This window comes from Ornithodoros turicata, chromosome 2 (genome assembly GCF_037126465.1).
Source record: "Ornithodoros turicata isolate Travis chromosome 2, ASM3712646v1, whole genome shotgun sequence".
NCBI classification, from domain to species: Eukaryota; Metazoa; Arthropoda; class Arachnida; order Ixodida; family Argasidae; genus Ornithodoros; species Ornithodoros turicata.
This window is the reverse complement of record NC_088202.1, coordinates 82,341,670-82,363,254: the sequence shown is the minus strand read 5'-3', so window position 1 is coordinate 82,363,254 and position 21,585 is coordinate 82,341,670. Positions and strand designations below refer to the sequence as shown.

Below are 21,585 nucleotides of genomic sequence, written 5' to 3'. Positions count from 1 at the left end.
GCTGCAGGAATGCTCTGGATGTTTAAGATGATGAATGGGGATTAATGGGGAGTTATGACTGAAAACTGTTATGACTACTAATAAGAGATGTCTAATCTAAGATATACAGATGAATGTATATATGGCTTAGGGATCAACGATAGTTTTGGATAGCATTCAGGAAGTGACATATACTATAATATTACGCTAATCAACCTGATATATACAGGGTGCTCACCCTAACTGCAGAAATGATCGCTGACACATAGCGCTCTCCAGGAAAAAACTGACTGCTCTCGCTCTCATACGACGTTTGTGTTAAAAACACGTGCTGCATTTTAAGATCAGCGTTTTTGTAACACAAATGTCATAGGAGAGCTGTCAATTTTTCTTTGACGTCGCTATGTGTTAGAGATCATTTCTACGGTCATCGTAGGCATCCTGTACAATTAGGGATGGGCATAAATGCATTTTTTTTGTATTTAAACATAAATATAAAATACTTTGTTGAAAGAGGTAGTTGAATACTCTGCATAAATACTTTTCAATATGAACATTTAAATACGAAGTATAAATACAGTATTTAAATACCATTACTACTACCATAAACACTGTGAGGAAGTCATAAGAAATTACAGAAATAATAATGACGATAACAACAAATAAGCAAGGAACATTATGCATTATTTGTTATTTATCATGGCAATTTTACTATTAGAAATATCTCGAAGACTCCATCTTCTAAGTATGAGTATCTTCTGTTTGGCTGTACGTAGGATCAGATTCGCAAAGGGGAACACCTCTCCACAGGTGCCGATGAAGACAGGCTAGTGTTAAATCAAATGTGACGATGATGCTTTGTACATCAAGGTAGTCGGGTAGTCCGGATCGTTGTCCGCAACAATAGTGAAAAACTGGCCATCGAAAGTAAAATCGTTTGTCGCATGTGCGTGCTTGCGAAAACAGGGATGACTGTGCGGTTCTCCAAACTCTTTGCCCTTCTTACCGAAAGGTCAAATGCAGAGTAACTTTAAGATATGAGTCAGCATCTTGCTTATTTAGGACTATTTATAATGTCGTATTTACAAAAATAAAGAACTGGTACCAGAAGAAATGGTATTTAAATATAATTATAAATACATTTTTCATGTCCGTATTTAAATAGAAAATATAAATATGTGTATTTTTGTATTTTAATTACAACACTTCTAAATACTACCCATCCCACCTGTATATAAATGCGAACAACAACAAACACAAATAAGTAATGATGATATAGTGCGATATCCCATTGCTTGAGGGGGAGAAGGGGAAATGCGATTAGGACCACCAACCGATGGATACGTCGTCGGCTGCATGGTCGGCTGTGCGACTTTAGATCTTTCAAATTTTCTTTTCTTCTTTTATTTTTTGTCTTTTCTTCTTCTGTTCCTTTTTGTGCAGTGCATTGCGAAAATAAACTATCTGAGCTCAAATACAGCATGCGTCCGTGTGTACGACGCTGCATGATAAACTGCCAACATGCGTGTGTGAACTTACAAAACAACATACCAACCTCATTTTCTTTGTATATTTGTGCAAAAACAATCATACTGACCGTATTTAAAAATCGCCAAGAATGAGTCGAACTCTCTGTTTGCTCGAGTGGCTCGAGACTAACATATCAATTTTTTTCTTTTAAAAATCAGTCAATCAATCACTTGCTCTTGCCCGTGCTCTCTCTTTGTTTCACAGAACGGCGACATGGTAGTACGGCGCCAGTCAGTAATGAACGACAACGCGCCTTTTACATAAAGACCACGGGCTCAGAAAAACACCATTCCAGTCCAACTACCACGAAGCGTCGTTTGCTGATTAATGTGTATTCGCGTCTCCTGACTGGTAATCAATATATCAATATCAATGACTTAAATGACTTAGGCCAAGGTTGACTGTCATATTCCTGCCAAGGTTCTGCAAACAACCCGGTAGGTAAGTTAACCACCGCGGCATGACCTACGTGCTGGGGCGGCCAACCCAAACCGGTAATTCATTATTATGCTGCTGTCGTAATCACTACTAATCTTGTCTTTCATATCGCGCAAAATCTTTCAAAATCTTGAACGACCGTTGACGTCTTCCTGTCCACTGTACCACAGCACTGTACCAGCACTGCACCACACAAACGAAATGTGGTTTAATGTGCCTGTTGTGCTTCATTCCCACCCGTGGCCCCTGAACCGGTTCGTGAACCGAACCGTTAAGAAACAACCGGTTCGAACCATTATAGTTGCCTTCCGGAGCTCAACCGAAACTGAACCCTTATCGCCGAACCTAAACCCGAACCGAACCGACAAACGTTTCGGTTCGTCGCTCTGTTTCAAACCTAACCAGCTGCGAATCTTGGGACGGTCCTTGTACATGGGAAAAGAGAATCCCATCGCTGGACCGCATGGAGAAAGTGCACGAATAAGTGCGTCATCCAAGTTATTATTATTTACTGTTATATAGAGTGTGTACGGTGTTGTAATATGTTCTAGATGAGCCTCGACGCCATCTAGGACGACTTTGCCAGCATCGAGGATGGTATTCCGCGCTAGAGCATTCTTTGCGGTAACCTGGAAGCTGAGCCCGCCCTGGCGCTGGACGGAGTGCGCATCGTCGTCACCAACCAGATCACAGACGGCGTCTAGGATGCCGTCTATATGGGTAGCCCATCAGGAACGGTAAAGTTGAACGCATGGTCATTGTCGTTTAGTGCGTGATGGGCCACATCATCGTCATTCTCGTCATTACAAAAAAAAAAAAAGAAGAAATAAAAGAAATGACAGTCAAAATGTCATTTTCCGTGCGCGCGTGGCACGTGTGGTGTTAATTGCCACAGAAAGGCGTACGCCCCGCGCTTCCCAGAACTCAGGGACGTTAACGGTATCATCCCGTGCGATGGCTGGCCTACGGCGTGTTATGTAGTGAAGTCCTGTTTCTAACGTGCCCCTCATCCACCGTGCACATCGGACTTACCTCTGCACTGTACTTACCTCTCCTCAAACCTCCCCCCCCCCTTCAATCTTTACAACTTCATTATTTACTGGCTATAGTCGTGACGATACCCACTCGCGTGTGGCTATCGACAGCGAACCAAATTCGAGATTACAATACCCCACCCCCCTTCCTCTGCTCGTTATCCACACTGTCCAGACGACGTGCTTCCCGGAGCACGTATCAATGGTAAGCAAACAATTTACATTCCAGTATATCTCCACGTGTAGACTGGGCAGATATGATAAGCTCATGTGGATGCGATGGTGTTTTCCGTCCTTAACATTGCGTGATGCAATGATGACGAAGCTGCAAGGAAGTCGCGAGAAATGAGGCCAACCCTTGTTTACTCCTACACCCTCCGCAATTCCTCCGCTATCGTAGTGCACTTGTGTGTGTGTCCCACAAGCCTGTCACAATCACTCGCAATCGAAGCACAGCACATACCAAGGACTAGTCGTTTACAACTACAGCGACAACAACCTTACTTCGAGATGATGGCCTCGACTAGATGATGGCTTTACAACTAAAATTACATTTTGTAATATAATTCACGCTACCAGACTACAAAGCCTATATAACTAGAAAATTTGACGAGCTATGTTAAGATGAATTTAATATTTAGTGTAGTATTTGAAGTATCTAGTGCTCTGCTGTAATTGCTTCGATTTCTAGATACTGCCCTGTTCCAGAAATATGCTCAGATTTCGCTGCATAAAGGCATACTTTAATTTCCTTTCCCCCCTTTTTTTCCCCACAGTGTGCCCATTTTGAATAGGAGAAAGTGAGATGTCACACTCTACGAACGGAACTGCAACCGCATAGCATGCTCTGCTCCAACGATTGTCACGCATGATAGGGTTATCACTTTTAATTCAAAGAGAGAGAGAGAGAGACAGAGTGGAGTCCGCCCTTTTGTGTATCGGTATCGTTCATCATGCTTATGGCTCACTTTGAAATCGTCAACTCTCTTCTCCCCCTTTTTTCTTCTTCTTTTTTTTTTTTTTGCTATAGTTGTTGATGATTATTGGGAGCTTAGTGGCGCAACGACCAAAGATCATAAGGCTATAGTTGTGACGATGCCCACTAGAGTGCGGCCAACAACGGCAAGCTACTTCGACACCCCCGCCCCCTTTTGTGTCAACTTGGACACATGATAACTGACACAAAAAGGCGTACGCACATGTCTCTCTTCGAATCGATAACCCTATGATGCGTGGCAAAGGTCGGCGCACAGCCTGCTAGGCGGTGAAGTTCTGCGTTTAGAGGTCAGTAGCTGCTGATTATGTCAGTTCTATACACACACACACACACACACACGCACGCATAAATGTGCATGCGTACATGTGTACAGTGGAGTGCTTAAGTACTTTGTCATTAATTTATCAATTAGCTTTTAGTACTTAATTATTAACGAACTAGGATTCCCCTATATACTACTGCGCTATGTGGTTGCATACAGCGGCTCATCTAAACTACGCACGATTATCTGATTTAAGTAATTTCATGGATGTTTCATTATTCATTTGCTCAATCAGTAACTAATTAGATAATGAGTCAATTATTCGTCCCTACCAATTCAGCTATTAGTTAACCAGTCAGGCAAATAACTATTTTTTATTAACTATTAATTAGCTACACTCTAAAACTTAACTTCACCGCATAGCACGATCTGTGCCAACCGTTGCCACGAATGATAAGGTTATTTCTGATTCGAGGAGAGAGAGGGAGGCCTACGCCTTTTTGAGTCAATTACCATGTATCCAAATTGACACACAAAGACGTACACCCCCTTTCTCTTCGAATCAGAAGCGATACCCCTACACTCTTAGAAATGAACTTCACCGCATAGCACCCTCCTAATCAACAATCATCTCGAATGTTACCGTTATCTGCCCTGATTTGTTGAAAACGGGGGGGGGGGGGGGCGTACGCCTTCATGCGACAATTATGAACAGCACAAGTGTCACAAAAAGGCGTACGCCCCCCGTTTTCAACAAATCATGCAGATAACGATATCATTCGGGATTACTTGGGATCGTTTACTAGGGATTATTCGGGATCGGGTTGGCTAGGATCGTGCTATGCGGTGAGGTTCATTTTTCACCAACTCTCAACTATCCAAGATCGGCTATAGGGGTGACGCCTGCTGTGGCCGCTGTGAACAACCTGAAAAAATCGAACACGTCCTGCGAGACTGCTGAGCGTACGATTCTGCGCGCGAAGCAGATCTCCCTCGCTCCACCTCGGGCACGCTAGCGGACATCCTCTGCCCCGGTAGTTCTCCTGCCGAACGTTCCGCTAAAGCATGAAAACTTATTCTCTTTCTGCAGAAGGCAGGTCTTGCTCAACGACCAATCTAGTACTTTGCTCTTCCCGAGGAACTCATGCACCCCCTACGCATTTCCACCCCTCATCCTCTGTCCTCCATCCGTCCGTCCGTCCTTCTTCTTCTTTTTTTTTTTTTGCTACAGTCGTGACGACGCCCACTTAAAGTGTGGCCAGCAACGACGAGGCGATCCTGCTATCCCCCCTTCCCACCTCATTTTTAAGATTGCGTGGCAATTGTTGGCGCTGAGGGTGCTATGCGGTGAAGTTCAGTCTTCACAGTGCAGCCGACGAATCAACCAAGAAACCCAGAAAGCATACGTAAGATTCCCCTACACATACTACAGCGTATAGTGGTTACATACCCCGCGTCACCTAAACTCCGAAGGGTTCGGTCATGAATGCTGTCGCATTTAGAAGAATATGATATTGAGCTTTTTTTCTTCTCGTTTTCCTTTTTTTCGTAACTACTTCACAGCTTGATTTCTTTGTCCCAGGACGTGATTCACGTTGCTAAGTGTATGGCGAGCGGCTTACCTCCCTTTCTTCATACTGCAGCCTAAGCCTGGCCCTTGTCCTAGCTTCAACAGCGTCCCGACTTATGCGGAGGTCCCTCTCGGCGACACCAGTCTTTCGATGTCCATCTCTTGAACCCATGCCTTCTCTTCTGTTAATGAAAAAGAGGATATAAATGACGTTGCGCTGAAAGGCAGAAGAAAACGGGTTCAGAATTTGGGATAAACTTACACTGGCACAATGACATTTTTGTTCCGGTAGCATCATCAGATCAGCGCTAATCTTATTGCTAACTGAATGGATCTTTTTCACATACGCGTCGTATACTAGCGGATCTACAGGGAACCACGCTCGGAACGCGTCAAAACAAATCCGTGTGGGGAGCATAAAGGACCAAAACCGGTCCTGAGTGGGACAGACGATCTGGCGCCGTTCATACGGTCACCCCACTGGTCCCCACTTCGGTGGTCCCCATACTGCGCCATTTAGTGAACACGGAGGAACCCATTTCGGCGCCTCAAGGTCATGCGCATGCGCATAGGCCGCTGTGAGAAAGATCCGTTACTGGAAGCACAATAATATCCTGTGTAGATGCCAGCACAGATTGTGCAAGAACTATTCGTGTATTTCCCAGCTATTTCAATTTTCGTAGACCAGCATAATAGCTTGCATCATCATTTGCAACCAGATTATGTGTTCATGAATAGAATATTTATTTCACCCGTCTACGAAATGTTCAAAATATCACAAAGCCTGACTGCCGAAAAATCTCAGACCAGTGTGCCACACGGCCGCCATCCCCCAGAAACAAAACGATGTCATTTACCTTCTCCAGTTCCAGTGTTCATTGACTTTCGCAAGACCTTTGACAAGGCACCTCATCAAGGTGTATTATATAAGCTAAAAACTCTTAAAATCAACATTTAAAGGGACACTAAAATGTAACAGCAACTTGCTCTCAAGTGAAAGTATGTTTCGATTAGTATGATGCAAGCAAAACTAGTTTACAGAGCGGTACCGTTTAGGAGAAAAACGCAATGAAAACAGAGCCGTCTTTGGCGGCAACGAATGGTGCCCCGAGAAGGCAACGATTGGCGGCATCCAATGAGACAGCAGGAGAAACGCGCGCATACCTATCGTGGGCATGTGAATTTGGATACGGGTCCGATCGTAGTGTTCCGTATATGCGCGGCATGATGCGCACTGCTGTATTTTTCAATACCGATTCACCGAATTGTAGCTCACAACGGTTCTCTCGAATGTTCCACTTACAACATTTATCTTTACGTCCTTCGGACAGCGACGCCAGTCCGCTTCGCAACGCGCACTATGTTTTTAGCCGGGACTGCTCCATGGCGTGGCACGCGCGTGCACGCGCAGTTTGGATTAAAAACACCGATGCACGAGCTGCAACGACGTTCACTGCTTAGCGCCGAAGCAAGAAAGAATCCGGCATAATTTCGATTGTAGCCTCCGTAACGGAATCATTATTTCATTCCCCGCATCACCACCAGCAATGGCGTAGAGTGTCGCCCCTGCCGATGAACCTCCCCATTCATCATGTATTAATAAAGCTGTTGTTGTTTGTGTATTAAAACTAGATAGCCCTTGTTTTTTTTTTGTAAATAGGCACGAGAAAGTAAAATAAATAAATAATATTTACATCGTGGGACTGACGGCTGCGTTGTTTTTCACTCAAAACGCTTGTTTTTCCTTTTGCCTGCCGGGTGAACACCCTCACGGAATTGGACACTGCTTTGCGCACCAGTCATTGAGTTTGTAGCCAACACACGGGGCTGTTTTCGATGAGGCTCGTGTTGCAAAAGGGATTCTTGACCTCCGTGAAAGGCGCGCTGGTTGTTTTTCATCCTGTCATGCACCACAGGAAGTTCGGCGTTGAGATACATGATTCACCGGAATAGTTTTCTTTTTGTGATAGCATTATAGGAGTGAAAACTTCACACCTCTCTCTGTCATGACTCATCTCTGTTGCTGAATGAAACTAGAATCGTGTAGGGCCGCCGGAGTTATGAGATAGCCACTGGAACCTCCCTTATTATTGTTTTGAATAATTTCATACCACATGTGCGTCACCCTGGGTCCCGGGACTGTATCATCGTCATTCCTTAAACCGTTTCACGTTGGTTTATTCTACCAGACGAACGTAAATTCGTGGCCAATTAGGGGGATTCGTGTAGCGACTGCTACTTATCCGTTCCGGTTTGATTCGTTCAACTGGTAGTGAAATTCGTTGACCATTTGTTTCGAGACTGTGTCCATGTACAGCTTATAAAGCGAAATAAACATGTCGCACTGGATCTAACTGAATTGTGTCGACTAATGTTTGCGTTCGAGCAAACTAGTAATACCAGTCGAACATACATTGTCTTCACAAATTATACGCGTAGTCTATAGGGTTGCTACCTGTCCGGACTTCACCCGAACAGTTCGGAAATTCAAGGCCTGCGTTCGAGGTCCGGGTGAAGGTGTAATCCGGACATAAAACGTCCGGAATAAACGAAGGCGGACTAAAAACCTCACGATTCGAGTTTTTCGTTTGCGTCACCGTCGCCAAAGCTTGCACGATAGCTAAAATGAGAAATCAAAGCTACGTTGAACCGCGTGAAGGTAATGCAGAAAAGATCTCATCCCTCCGTACCCAGCGCTCAGCTTTCAAGTCTTAAGAATTTGATACAATCCTTCACAATGGCACCTCACCCAATGCAAGACGGGACAAAAACTGGAGAAAGGCGTGGCAGGGCAGTAACAGCTCCTCATAGGACCCATATTTGAGATAGTTCGCGCACACAGCACTGGGCACAATGCAAATGAAATTGACTGGACCAACAAAAATGCGACTTCATGCATGCCTGCCGGCCACCCACCGGCCTTCCCTCGTGTTGAGCAAATTATGGCGCTGTAAAGCGCTACAGTCACCGGGCCTCCCCCCCCCCCCCCCCTCTCCAGTGTGTGGTATTTGTCGATGGAGGAGAGAAGGTGGCAACCCTAGCGTAGTCTGAGGAATTCCTGTAAGGCCTAGTTCACCTCGTGTTCACACTGACACGCATGAATTCATTTAATAACCTTCCGCGTACGTGACCGGATGTGTGGATTACTCGACGGGACTGCTACTAGGAAAGCAATTTTTTGCTCAATTAGGGAACTAATTAACAGATATATTTTCATCAACTTTTCAATTATTGACTTTAGGGAGCACATTGCAATCGCAATATTAAAGCCTGGTCACCACATGATCCGCTCGAGCCACTGATGAAGCACTGAAGCAATCTGAGTGCGTGCTATAGACCTGAGTATTTCACTTCGGCCGTCCGCTGGAACAGAAAGTGATCGCAAAAAGAGCGACGGTGATGTCGACATCTCCGCCCTCACTTACTGTCACAGAAAAACGTAATGATTCACGGTCTTTGTTTTCTTTTGTTTTTCTTTTTGCCTGCAAAGAACTCTGCGCTAGAGCCCTGCACGGGCCGACTTTTCCGGGCCCGACCCGGCCCGGGCGCATCGAAAAATGGCCCGGCCTGACCCGGGCCCGGACCTTCATATTTTTATGCGGCCCGACCCGGCCCGGCCCGGTGACCCAGTGACTAGAGCCCGGCCCGGCCCGGAATCTAAGCAAATAGAGCGCGGCCCGGCCCGGTGACCCGTCGAGTAGATCCCGGCATAGTATTTCCAGCCGCGACGTACGCGTTTCTGGCGCTTATCAAACAAATTTATCAGTAAATTTATAAGGAGAGAAGACAAACATACAAGTGATGGCGGTTTAACACCATAACAGCACCAGACCAAATTAAATCCAGAACGTACGCGGGCATGGGCGTTATCGTTACACTGTCAAGATTTTGCGTAGGTAGAGGATGCTGTCGACAAACTCCTTCTCCCAGTCCATACCCCTCTCACCAAGCTTTGCCAAGTGATTATGAAATACGTGAGGAGTGACGAGCAATGTAAAGTGGCTTTCAGAATGTTCTAGGTGGTCGAATCATATGCCTAATGCAGTATCCCTTGCTTGTCTTTGCAAAATATGCGCAGGAATGACGCAAGGCAATGATGATATGAACTAATGCATCTCCATTGTGTGGAATTAGCTGCGTGGCCCGGCTGGGCCTGACTCTCGGAAACATATTTGTCGGCCCGGGCCCGGCCCGGCCCGCGGTGGTGGCGTATTTTAACGGCCCGGCCCGCGGTGCTAACGTATTTTGTCGGCCCGGCCCGGAGCACACAGCCAATAACAAGCCCGGCTCGGCCCGCGGGCCGTGACGGGCCCGGGCCGGGTCGGGGGCCCGTGCAGGGCTCTACGTCTGCGCATCACCACTACATATCAGCGCTTATCGTACCGGGGAAGGGCAAGAGGTGTGTCCGGCAGGATGAAATGACTGATACGGCAAGCGACTGCGAACACATGAAAGAACGAAAGGAAGGAAAACGAAAAACAAAACAAAGATCGTGAAACATGCCGCGATAAGGGTTTTCTAGCATCGCGTATGACGCTTTTCTGAGGGCAGAGATCGGCGTCACCGTCGCTCTTTTTGTGATCACTTTCTGTTTGCAGCGGACGGCTGGTGTGAAATACTTGGGTCTATGGGCACCGTGCACTAGCGAGAGGACGCTGCGGTCGCTTGATCGACAGCGTCACCCGTGGCGATTTCGCGCGTAACGGTCTGGTACTGACGCCGTATCGGCGCCTTCGCGTATGTAGCTTTGGTGCGTACGGGTGTTTTCCCGAATTTTATATATCGGCTTTGGGGCTTTGGACTCATTAACCCGTGAGACTACTTGTGTGGAAGTGGTTTGTCACGTAAAATGTATGCGATGGGGAAGTCTTTTGCACGTGGAACATTATGTATCTATGCACAATGTGTGACACAGTGTGTAGCGCAGACAAGCGTGTAGTATTCGCGGCCCGTATTTACGTGAAGTTAAGTGCATATTTATCCGCAAGGGACTACCAATTATAGACTACACATCAGAGACTAGCTACGTCCAGTACCTGCGCTATGAGGACGGAAATCTCGCACTGAAGAATTCACAATAATACAGGCAACAACAAATTGGAATATGCATTACGAAGATAGCGGAAAAAACGTTCTCGTTTCTTTCTTATGCATAATCCGTTAACGTGATGATGCACTGTCAGGATAAGTTCCTTAGTCAAATTATTCCCAATCTTGCATCGCTTAAGTCGGGGGATTCCCTTTTAGCCCTTTGTGCCTGCATTTGATGCAAAGTCATAGTAATAAAAATCAATCAGTCAATCAAGATTGTTTCAGGATATAAATAAGGCGTGTTTTTGTTTGAAACTGGATATGTAATGATAATAATGTTTTATTAGTGCTAAACAACGACCACAGCGGCCTTAGTATAGGTGAACATAGCGCATCAGACACATTGTCGCAAATTGCAACATAGAAGCAGCCAGAAATATCACGCAAAAGAAACACTAAACATAAACTATGCTAAGAAATTTAAAAAATGACAATAATTAAGAAGAAACAGTGAGGTTGCTGTTCGACGAACGTATGATTACTTTTGTGTGTGTTTGCGTGTGTGCGCGCGGACGAATAGGAAGGAGCAAAGAACCACTTGTAAACCGAGATCACAAGATTTGGCAACGATAATAAGATCATAGGGACAGAATGCACCTACATAAAATGATGACGGCTTGCGAAACGCAGGTCGGGGAGGACAAATAACTCCCTGTGTTCGCATGCAAGCTTTATATTGAAGGAAGACGAGGTCCAAATCCAGTCTTCGCCGACACGCCGCAAAATTAGGGTCCGAGTAAAAGAGATAAATACTGTACGACATGTGGCAGACACTAATTTTAGCTAAGCTCCACGATGTTCATTGGCAACTTTTTCACGTCAGTTGCTGTGCTGTAAGTCCGCATCGTGATGCTCAACTGGTCATTGACAAATATACTAAATGCAAGGAATGAGTTCTAAGTTTGAAACAACGGATTTGAGCGGCACGTTGGGTGGATTGCCGTGAAAGCGCTCTCTCAAATACGTGATCGGCGGGACGATACAGCGAGAAGGACGAAAACTTTACGGCAAGTTGCCTCTCTTTCACAGTAACTTGGTTGTCGTGGTAGATTACCACATAGAATTAGTTTCCATTTTGTCTTCTCCTTTGACTTTCTATACAGGCAGCTTCAAATCGCTCTTTTCGAACGGCGAAACTAGCACAGCACTGCTAGACGCTGCTGGCTGGTACCAGGGCATTACGCCACGTTTCCCCTCGAGGGGCCGCTGCCATCGATAGAAAACTCTAGCGCACGGTGCCCATAGCACGCGCTGAGATTACTTTAGCGCTTCATCAGTGGTTCGGGCGGATCATGTGGTGATCAGGCTTTAATATTGCAATTGCAATGTGCTCCCTAAAGTCAATAATTAAAAAGTTGATTAAAATATCTCTCTTAATTGGTCCCCCAACTGAGGAAAAAATTGGATTCCTAGTAGCAGCCCCGCCGAGTAATCGACTGCCAAAAGTGAAACCGACCTAAGGACATTCCCCTTTTTATGAAAATTTGTTGCACCTGAAAGGAAACACCCTGTATACTTTATAAGGTAATCGAGCGTTACGACAGCTACTAACACTCGCCAATCGTGTTCACGTACCGGGTGACGGAGCTCGCCCACTGATAGCGTAAAGGTGTTGCCACGCCATAACGCGCCAGCGCCACCAAGCGCTGACGCTGGGAGCGCGATAGCGGGTGCAGGAACCTGGTGTCTCGAACCCGGCTACAACGCTTGGTGGCGCTGGCATTTCTGCAGGCCACAGGCTACGGTTAAGCGTGATTCTGGTTCTGGTCCTTTAGTTCTGGTTGCGTTGAGCGGAAAAAAAAAAAAGAAGGCCGTTCTACAACTGGTGCCTCGCGAGCCGTTGTGCAATCTTATACCCCTGTCACACGGGCATTTCGATCCTTCTCGAATCCGATCTGCATCGAACTTCCCGAGCACGCTCGAGTTTTGACGCTGCTACACGGCCACTTTCAGTTATGACAGTTCACCGGGGTCGAGGATGCAAATGGCGGCCGTCGAGCCGTCTTGAAATTCTCAATCCTGTTATGGGAACTGTCTTGAGTCAAGCAGGATCAAAGTTCGATTCTGCTTGGAAGCGGCCGTGTAGCACCATCCGATCTGCATTGGGTTCAAGCAGGTTCGGTCGAGCAGGATCGAAAATGCCCGTGTGACAGGGGTATTATAATAGCTGAACGGAGCACCTGACACATGGTTCATGTTCAGTGGCAGGCAGGGCCTGCAGTAGCTAGTAATATAAAGACACGAACAAAAGCCGGAAATATTCACACACACACACACACACACACACACACACACACACACACACACACACACACACACACACACACACACACACACACACACACACACATACACAAAGTTTTCATTTTTCTCCATTCCAGATGGCGTTTTTTCGTGCGCCAGCACATTGTGAGGCGCCCGAGATTCGGTTTCACATTCGGCCTACAAAGTGCTTCGATGAGCAGAGGTGAAACATGGCCATCGTCATTCGTCAGTTTCGCTTTTACCCACGCTTTAGCCGCAGTGTGCATGGCACTTTTGTAACATAGTTCGTCCGCTGACGTATATTGGATGCATTTCTCCTTGCGGAAGTCGCCAGCTCCATGAAAAAGGGTAGATAACAGGACGAAGACGTCTCTGCCGAAGCGACACGTCGCCATCTGGGGAGCAATCTCTCAACTGCACTTCGCTCCATCGCCATCTTGATCGTTTTGAACATGGGATTCGTAAGCTTTCCATCATAACTTTACACTGCGATGCTCAATCCTTTTGAAACATACCAGGATTAAATGTCCTTCGGAGATCTCCAGAGCTTATATGTAAACGACGCAATGGTCCACTTGCATTGAGTAATCGTAGGAGCACGGCACGCTGGCACGAGTGGAGTTATATTGGGTAACACCCTGTATATACATATCAATCAACAGGTTGCATGCTACAGTATCTTCGGACATTGAATAATGAGTATCTTCATTATTTTCATTTTTTATAGAAATTTTCCATAAGGAAACACGAAAAACACTTTTTTCTTTCGGGGCACAAATTTTCCGGAAACTTTACATCCCGAGCCTGGACCAAATCTTGTACCGGGCCAAGAGTATGAGGAGGAATTGACCAGGAGCTCACTGCCAGATGGCCTATATAAGGTATTATAACTTCTAATGAGTCGATGGCAGTCATCCGCAGGCATCGTGCGTCCGGCCAGTTGTGCAAGGTCTTCTTTTTGTTCGATACATATCTTTTTATATAAAAAAGCTCTGAGAACAGCATAGATATCGTTTTTGCACGCGGGCATTCTGTCGAAGAGAGACACAAGATGGCTAATCACCTAAAATTCATTAATTAACTTTTAAATTAAGCGTTGTCCGGGAGATAGCAGAATTGGAGCCAGTTGTTGTTTAAAGAGCCACTCTTTTCTAAGATGCTACAACAACCGTGCTCAAGTGTGTAACGAAAGCTCGCATGATGAGCATGCAGCATGCCTGCCTGTACTGAGGTCCTTATAGATTCAGTGCAGAGTGGCAGTGAGCACAGGTACGTGTGCTGAACGCCCACAATAGCTTACGGTTACAAATGTATACCAGTACATGCGAAGACATGGAAAAAAATTCTGTTGCTGCCTAAAATGTCAGTGGTTCTTTGACCTTAACCAGCCTTCTAGCTAGGTGTATAACAGAAGCCTAAGTGTGAGCGACGTACACTATCAATATTTGTTTATATGTCTTTATTATCTTTATCTTAGCTACATTACCGTTGGCAAGCGTGTTATGAGGTAAAGTTATTTTCTAATGGTGAATTCAGGTGATCATTTCATGGCAACACAATCTAGCGCTCGGAAATTATTAGGTCGGTGCCCGAGCTGGATCTCGTGACCTTTGCCACCCGAACATGAGTGCCAGGAATCTAGCGTTTTTAGAAGCTTGGATCACGCCATGGGCACCGCGGTCGCTGGTCTTCGGGTTCTGTCGTCTGCTAACCCACGTGAACTTCGACGTGCCGGCCAATAAGGGCCCTACCCTCGCGATGCGGATATGAGACACCGGATCAAGACTGGCGAGAACAGTCGGAACCCGGCAAAAGAAAAGTTGCCACGAAATGATCACCCGAACTCGCCATAAGAGTGCACAGAACATCACCGCATCACACGCTCCTTAGTCAACCATAATCCCAAATGACATCGTTCTTTCTCAAGAGGAAGTGTACGCCCTTTTGTGACCCTTATGTAGTAATGTTGTCACAAAAAATGCGTACGATTTGATACGATGCGTGTTTTATTCACTCAGACAAGCCCCTGGTCACCCAATGGTCCTTACAGCTCTGGGAGAGTCAGAAAGTCTCGTCATCTACGTCACACATGTGCATGCACATACGCCTCATTTTTCCAATCTGCTCGATTCTTCAATAAATGCTACACACATCCGTGCTACTTTCACCACACCAGTTTCAGCTGCAAAAATAGCACCGTATCTTACCAATAACGGATTGGACAATTGAGCGATTATATACAGGGTGTTTCACCTAAAGTGATAAAAAATTCTAACTGGCGACGTGCTCGCCGGAGGGTTGTGGCACTTTGGGCAATTACTTTATGGAAATTTTTGCTGCCATTTAGGAAGTATTTGGACGATTTTCAATTGAACTTTGAAAATTGCCAAGTGAACCTCACTTCTTTGTACAGAAATATGAAGTCCTCCACGGATAACCACAGACCCAACAAATAACTGTGCACAGTATCGCAACAGAAACAGTAAAAAAAAATCCGCTTTAGCCCAGCCTGCTTGATTGTCGCAAAGAAGAGTCCATGGAAGATGCGGGGAGAGGAGAAAGTTTTCCCGCCTCTTGTTTTGCCTTTCTTTCCTCAGCTTTGACATTGATGCTGGTGACAACCGTCTCATCACATAGAAAACAAAACAACCGATTTATCACAAAGAAGGCAAAACAAATGAAGGCGGGGACACTTCCTCCTCTAGACGCACATTTCGCACGCGCTTCTTTGCGAAAATCAAGCAGGCGGGGCTAAAGTGTAATTTTTACTAATTTTTTTAAACTTTCTGTTGCGACATTGTGCATAGTGTTTGTTAGGTCTGCGTTTATCCGTGGAGGACTTCATATTTACGTTTAAAAAAATTAGGTTCACTTGGCAATTTTGAAAGTTCAGCTGACAAAAATAAATTTCCCGCAATTAAAAATTGTCCACAGCCCTCCTCAGTGGTGGCAAAAGTTTGCAGGAGGTAATTGACGAAAGTCGCACGATCCTCCGGCGACTACATCGCCAGTTAGAATTTTTCACTTTAGGTGAAACACCCTGTAGTATGGCACCGGGAACGCCTTTGAATTCTAGACAGGATTCAGACATGGGGAGTTTGTTTAGCTTGTCTTGGAAACCGTTTGTAGAGGTTCAGCGTCTTTTCCACGTGACGTAAAGGAAAGTGCAAGGTCTTCATGCAAATAGTCATGAGTATGCTGCGGGAGAGAGTGTCTGCAAATATAAAACGAAAGTGAACAAGACGGGGACTACTTTGAGCCTGTGTCGCATCATAAACATATCAAAATTAAGACTCCCGGTGCAGAACAGGAGTCAAAACGCATATTGTTCATTTGTGCTTTCCTTTCACTTGGACACGAGTGACGCGGAAGTGTACTTTGCATGTCAAAGGCAATCCTTTCCTGTTTCGTCTTCCAATGACCCTCGATGATCTTTTTTTTTTTTTTTTGTTGTTGTTGTAGCATCCTCGTTTTGTACGGCATTGCACAGTCAACCGAACACAACTCAATTCCTCCATGAACGACTAATACCGCTGACACACGGGTGTTTCAATGGTCCTCGGAACGGATGAAGATCGTAATAGGACGGTGCTCCACGGCCACTTTGGTTCGCTATTCAATGGAGGTCCGTGAAAGGTCCTTGAAGCTGTCAAGGATCCTCGAAAACAGCCTCGTGATGAGCGAAGAATAAGCGGTAAGAAGACGCACGCAAGAGGCAGTTTTAGCCAGACTTGTACGTATCTTGAGTACGTACTCAAAATACAGTATTTTAAATACGTATTCCGGTATTTTGGTACTCTGCTCAATACTTTTTCCACCAAGTATTTTCAATGTATTTAAAATACTTTTTTTCGGTATTTGCTACTCAGTACTCAAAATACTTTCCTTCCTCGTCAAGCCAAATCCAGCACACTTCCCGCCGTGCCGAAATTTTCAGCTCACTGGAATTTAACCCCCTATCTTTGTTTCTTTTTTTCGGGAATTCGGGAATCTGTCATTTATCCTCCTGTACAATAGGCTGGTCCCACGCTTGGGCTTGCTTGTCAATAGCCAACTTCGTCAGAAAACCGTTCCTATTCATATTGCAAGGTGAATCACAAGGGGATCAGGTACAAAATCCCGGTATTTATTTCCTTAGTCACGAAAGCAACACGTGAGAGATGTTGAAAGACCCGAAAGAACATACAGGAGGGATTACGAAGTTTTGGGTCAGAGCATATCAACAAAGATTACTTGGGTTCACCGAAGTTCATCAAACATTACTTGACATCAAGACCTTGCAAATGAAAGATATGCTTAAGCATGGCTGATCAAGTTTATCCTCTGATTTGTAAGGCAACGTTCAGAATACGCGTTTCACTTACTGCTAATACTAAATTACTTTAAAGCGTACCTTAAATACTTCTCAGAGTATTTAGTACTCTACTCAAATTACTGTCAGTTTTGAGTATTTTGTACACTATTTTAAATACTTTTTACGTAGAGTATTTAGTATCTTATTTTAAATACTTTTGCACAGTATTTTGTACAAGTCTGGCTTTTAGCAAACCGTTGGTAACGTTGTCGTGCTTATCGGAACCAATCGCAGTTATGTGTGACTCAGGACTTTTATCCACTGATTGGTTTCGACTGATACGGTTCGACGCAACCAACGTTATCAACAGTTTGCTAAAATTCTGTGAAATCTGCAAGCATTGCTCGATTAATCATCAAAAAAAAAAGTTATTACGCCCAAGCAGCACAATGTACTGAAAGTCGAGTGCAATAGGGGTGGACGGGTAGGTGGACGGCCTTGAACAGGCTCCTGCAACTAAAGAACATTGATAAGACACATACCGTCCACCCCTATTGCACTCGACTTTCAGTACATTGTGCTGCTTGGGCGGTTATTACGAGGGGCGTTCAAGTCAAACCGGGACTTTCTGTCTCCTGAGTGTACAAATGGCTCGCGCTACTTCTTTTTCATCATTTTCATACGCGACAGGCCTCCGCGTTCACCACGTAGTGGTCCAAAGTTTGTGCAAAACAGAAGACACGTGCTAGACAAGATGGCCGAACACTAGGTGAGCGCGCACGTCGAACAGTCACGATGTTTGTCGTGAATTAAGACGTAAAGTCATCTGAAATTCACAGAATACTTCAGGCTCAGTAAGGCCACGATACACTTAGCCGCAGCAAAGCGTTTGAGTGGTGCAAACGGTTCCGAGACGGCCGTACATCAGTGCAGGACGATCCCGGCCGGGGCGGCTCAGAGCCCAGTGCTAGAGATCCTGAGAACATCCAACTTGTGGAGCGCCTGATTCTCAAGGACCGACTGATAACATGTCTCGAACTGGCTCGAAAGGCGGACCTTTCTGTGGGAACGTTGAACACTATCATTCATGAACACCTCCAGTTTCGGAAAGCCGGGTCTCATCACCAAAGGAGTCCTCCTCCTATACAGGACAATGCACGCCCGCATACCGCGCATCTCACGACACGCACCTTACAGGAACTCGGCTGGGAGTTGCTGCCACATCCTCCTTACAGTCCAGACCTCGCCCCCAGCGATTTCCATCTCTTCGGGCCACTGAAGGCGTTCCTTGGGGGCCGCCACTTCAGCTGCGTCGACGAGGTCAATAATGCGGTCCGATCATGGCTGCTACGCGTCGGTAAGGATTTCTACGCTGCTGGCATCCAAGCCCTCGTGAAACGCTGGGACAAGTGCATTAGTGCCAGCTGGAGATTACGTTGAAAAATAAAACTAATTTCTCGCCTGTAAGTTAATTTCATTTTTGCGAAAAATGAAAAGTCCCGGTTTGACTCGAACGCCCCTCGTACATGAAGGCAGCATTCGCAAATTTATGTTTCTGCGTCACGCACCTGCACGCCACCTCAACCGGTGTCGCCAACACGCACGGTTGTACACTCTTAGAAATGAACTTCACTGCATAGCACGCTACAAGCCAACCACCATCTCGAATGATATCGTTATCTGCCCCGATTTGTTGAAAACGGGAGGTGTACGCCTTTTTTGTGACAATTATGAACAGCATAAGTGTCACAGAAAAGGCGTACGCCTCCCGTTTTCAACAAATCAGGGCAGATAACGATATCATTCGAGGTGATGGTTGGCTAGTTGCGTGCTATGCGGTGAAACTCATTTTTAAGAGTGTACGATTGTGCGTGTTAAACTAATAGTTTCATTCTATGAACAACTAGAACAATATTGAAATTTCAAAATCGCTTTTCGCCTGAATTTTTCAGTCACTGCAGACGCCTTTTGTCAAAAATTTATACAGATGGGCGACGAGCGTAGCGCCATCCAGCGCGCAACGACGAACCTCTCAAGGAGCATCCGATCGGCACGTGTGGCTGCGGAACAGCGTCGATGACGCTCGAACTGTACAAGGGACATTGTCTTCAAGGGTCATTCAAATACCTGTCTGATAGGGGCATAGCTAATTTCACTTCACCCTCGTATGTCTCATCTTATGTTATATATGTAACGGGATAGGGTACTGCTTCTCGGCGGTGGAACACCTCATGTCATAGTCATAACTTGTCGTTCCTCTCCTTCTTCTCCTTCTTCTTTTCTTACTGTTTTTGCGCCGCAACACCATTCGAAGAAATGATCCTATATTCAGCGAAACAGAAACAGCGACCGCAGAAGTGCAAGTGCAGTTGAGAACCAAATATCCCTTCCGTTGTCGTTTACTCGTTTACTGGGGACCTTGTGCTCGTTTTCATTGTTCTGTAGTTTATATCCACGAAAATAAATGGAACGACATAGAAAAGGAACTGGAAGAAAGGCATGCCAGCCGTGCCCTAATGACCATTTACGGTAGTTTCTGAAGTATACGAAGAGGACTGAAAATCAGGATCTCTTCATTCAGGGGCACAAGCTGACTCCAAACAGGGAATATGCTTTCAGTCACCAAAAGTAATAAAGTGAGAGAAACTCTGGTCCAAAGATAAATGTTAAATCAAAATTCTGCCATAAAAAGGGAGAAAGAGAAACTGTAAAATAAGGAGCCGAATCAAAGAGAATCCCTCATATAGGCAAAATAAATACGCAGATTGGCCTCCCTGGCGTCACCTCTGATAGTTGTTGGTCAGTGACATGAAACCCCTGGTTCGCATCATCATCATAATCAATATTATTATTATTAAAGGCGTGAAAGAGACGAAGTGTACGTGATAAAGCAGTCAGTGAACATGAAAACGTCCTGCCGCTTGTACTTGGCAAAGAATTATTAATTGGGAGTAAATGTACACGTAAGGCGAGTCCACCTGTATGTAGAGACTGTGGACATGATGGGACCATTACACGCATTGTGAATCTTATTCAGTGTGTCGACCGGGGAAGAAGCGTGCTTGTTCCAGTAATACAAATGCAACTGAACTACAAGATCCAAGACCTATTTTGCTTGTGTGCTGACACCACGTGTGTGAAAATAGTTGAGGGATAGGAGATTCTGGCTCCGGTTTGACGTTCGGCTGCAAGCTGTGCCAAAGGGAAGCCGCGAAGCCGCCAGACAAAATGTTGTCGTGTCGTGTTTGGCCGAGGCTTTCTCTTTCGTTTTCTCTTTTGGGAAGGGATAGGCGGTGCGCGATTGCCAGAGCGTTCAAACATTGTAAGGTGTCATGAACTGAGCAAGTCGTGTCCAGCATTCACCTAATCTTTTCCCGAAGGTTAAAGGAAGCTCGGTCCCATAACAAATGACAGAGAAATGGTACTGACCTTATTGAGAGTTTTGCTGACGTAGTGCCCATAAGTATTCAGCACTCTAACGCATGAGGGAATGGTGCGCGATCTAGTGATGCCTCTTCGTCATCCCTCGTCCAATCGTTTTGGCGCACTATAGCTAAATCGAACACTTCTATTATGGCTTCTTTATTTTGGTTTCATTGTTTTTATGTCACCTCGTACAATATCCTCCGGAACTTCCCCGTTGCTCAGTATACCATGATCGGATACGAGTCTTCTAGCATCTTCAGTGAGCGCGTACTTCCCGGAACTGCTCCAGTGGCATCACGCCAAGCCAGCTGGAGTCACGCGTCTTTTTACGTGTGCCCCGTTGTGTTGGTCGTGAAGTTTCTTGCATATCTCCCCTCAGTTTTCATCGCGGAAAATTTTAAGTGTCAGTTTATTCAATAGGCAACATGATGAAGTCCCTCAACCATGCCAGGCCATTTCATCGTTGCTGTGTGAATGAAGTGCATGCGGTACAAAAATACCATAGTCGACAAAACTGTCAACTACGGCCTATGTGCGCTGGCCTCGGTGTAACTCAGTGCTGGCTTGCTGAGCACAAGACCGTGGGTCCGATTCCGGCCGAGGACGGTATAGTAATGTGGCGAACATTACTTCCAGGCCAGCACCCTGTGTCCGAGGTTTCCCGTGCACGTTAATGAAATCCAGGTGGAGGAACTCATC

The 21,585-nt window shown here is 45.6% G+C and overlaps 1 protein-coding gene across 1 annotated transcript in view; it reads right to left on the bottom strand.

Moving 5' to 3' along the window:
- Window positions 1-20,995, bottom strand: part of LOC135385624 (BTB/POZ domain-containing protein 2-like) — a 104,839-nt gene extending 83,844 nt beyond the window's left edge. The window contains exons 1-2 of the mRNA XM_064615070.1: window positions 20,890-20,995; window positions 5,863-5,992 (exon numbers count right to left, since the gene is read on the bottom strand). Coding sequence (XP_064471140.1) covers window positions 5,863-5,992; window positions 20,890-20,921 — 162 coding nt within the window. The 5' untranslated portion in view covers window positions 20,922-20,995. The remainder of the gene's footprint in view (window positions 1-5,862; window positions 5,993-20,889) is intronic.
- Window positions 20,996-21,585: the final 590 nt, after the last annotated feature.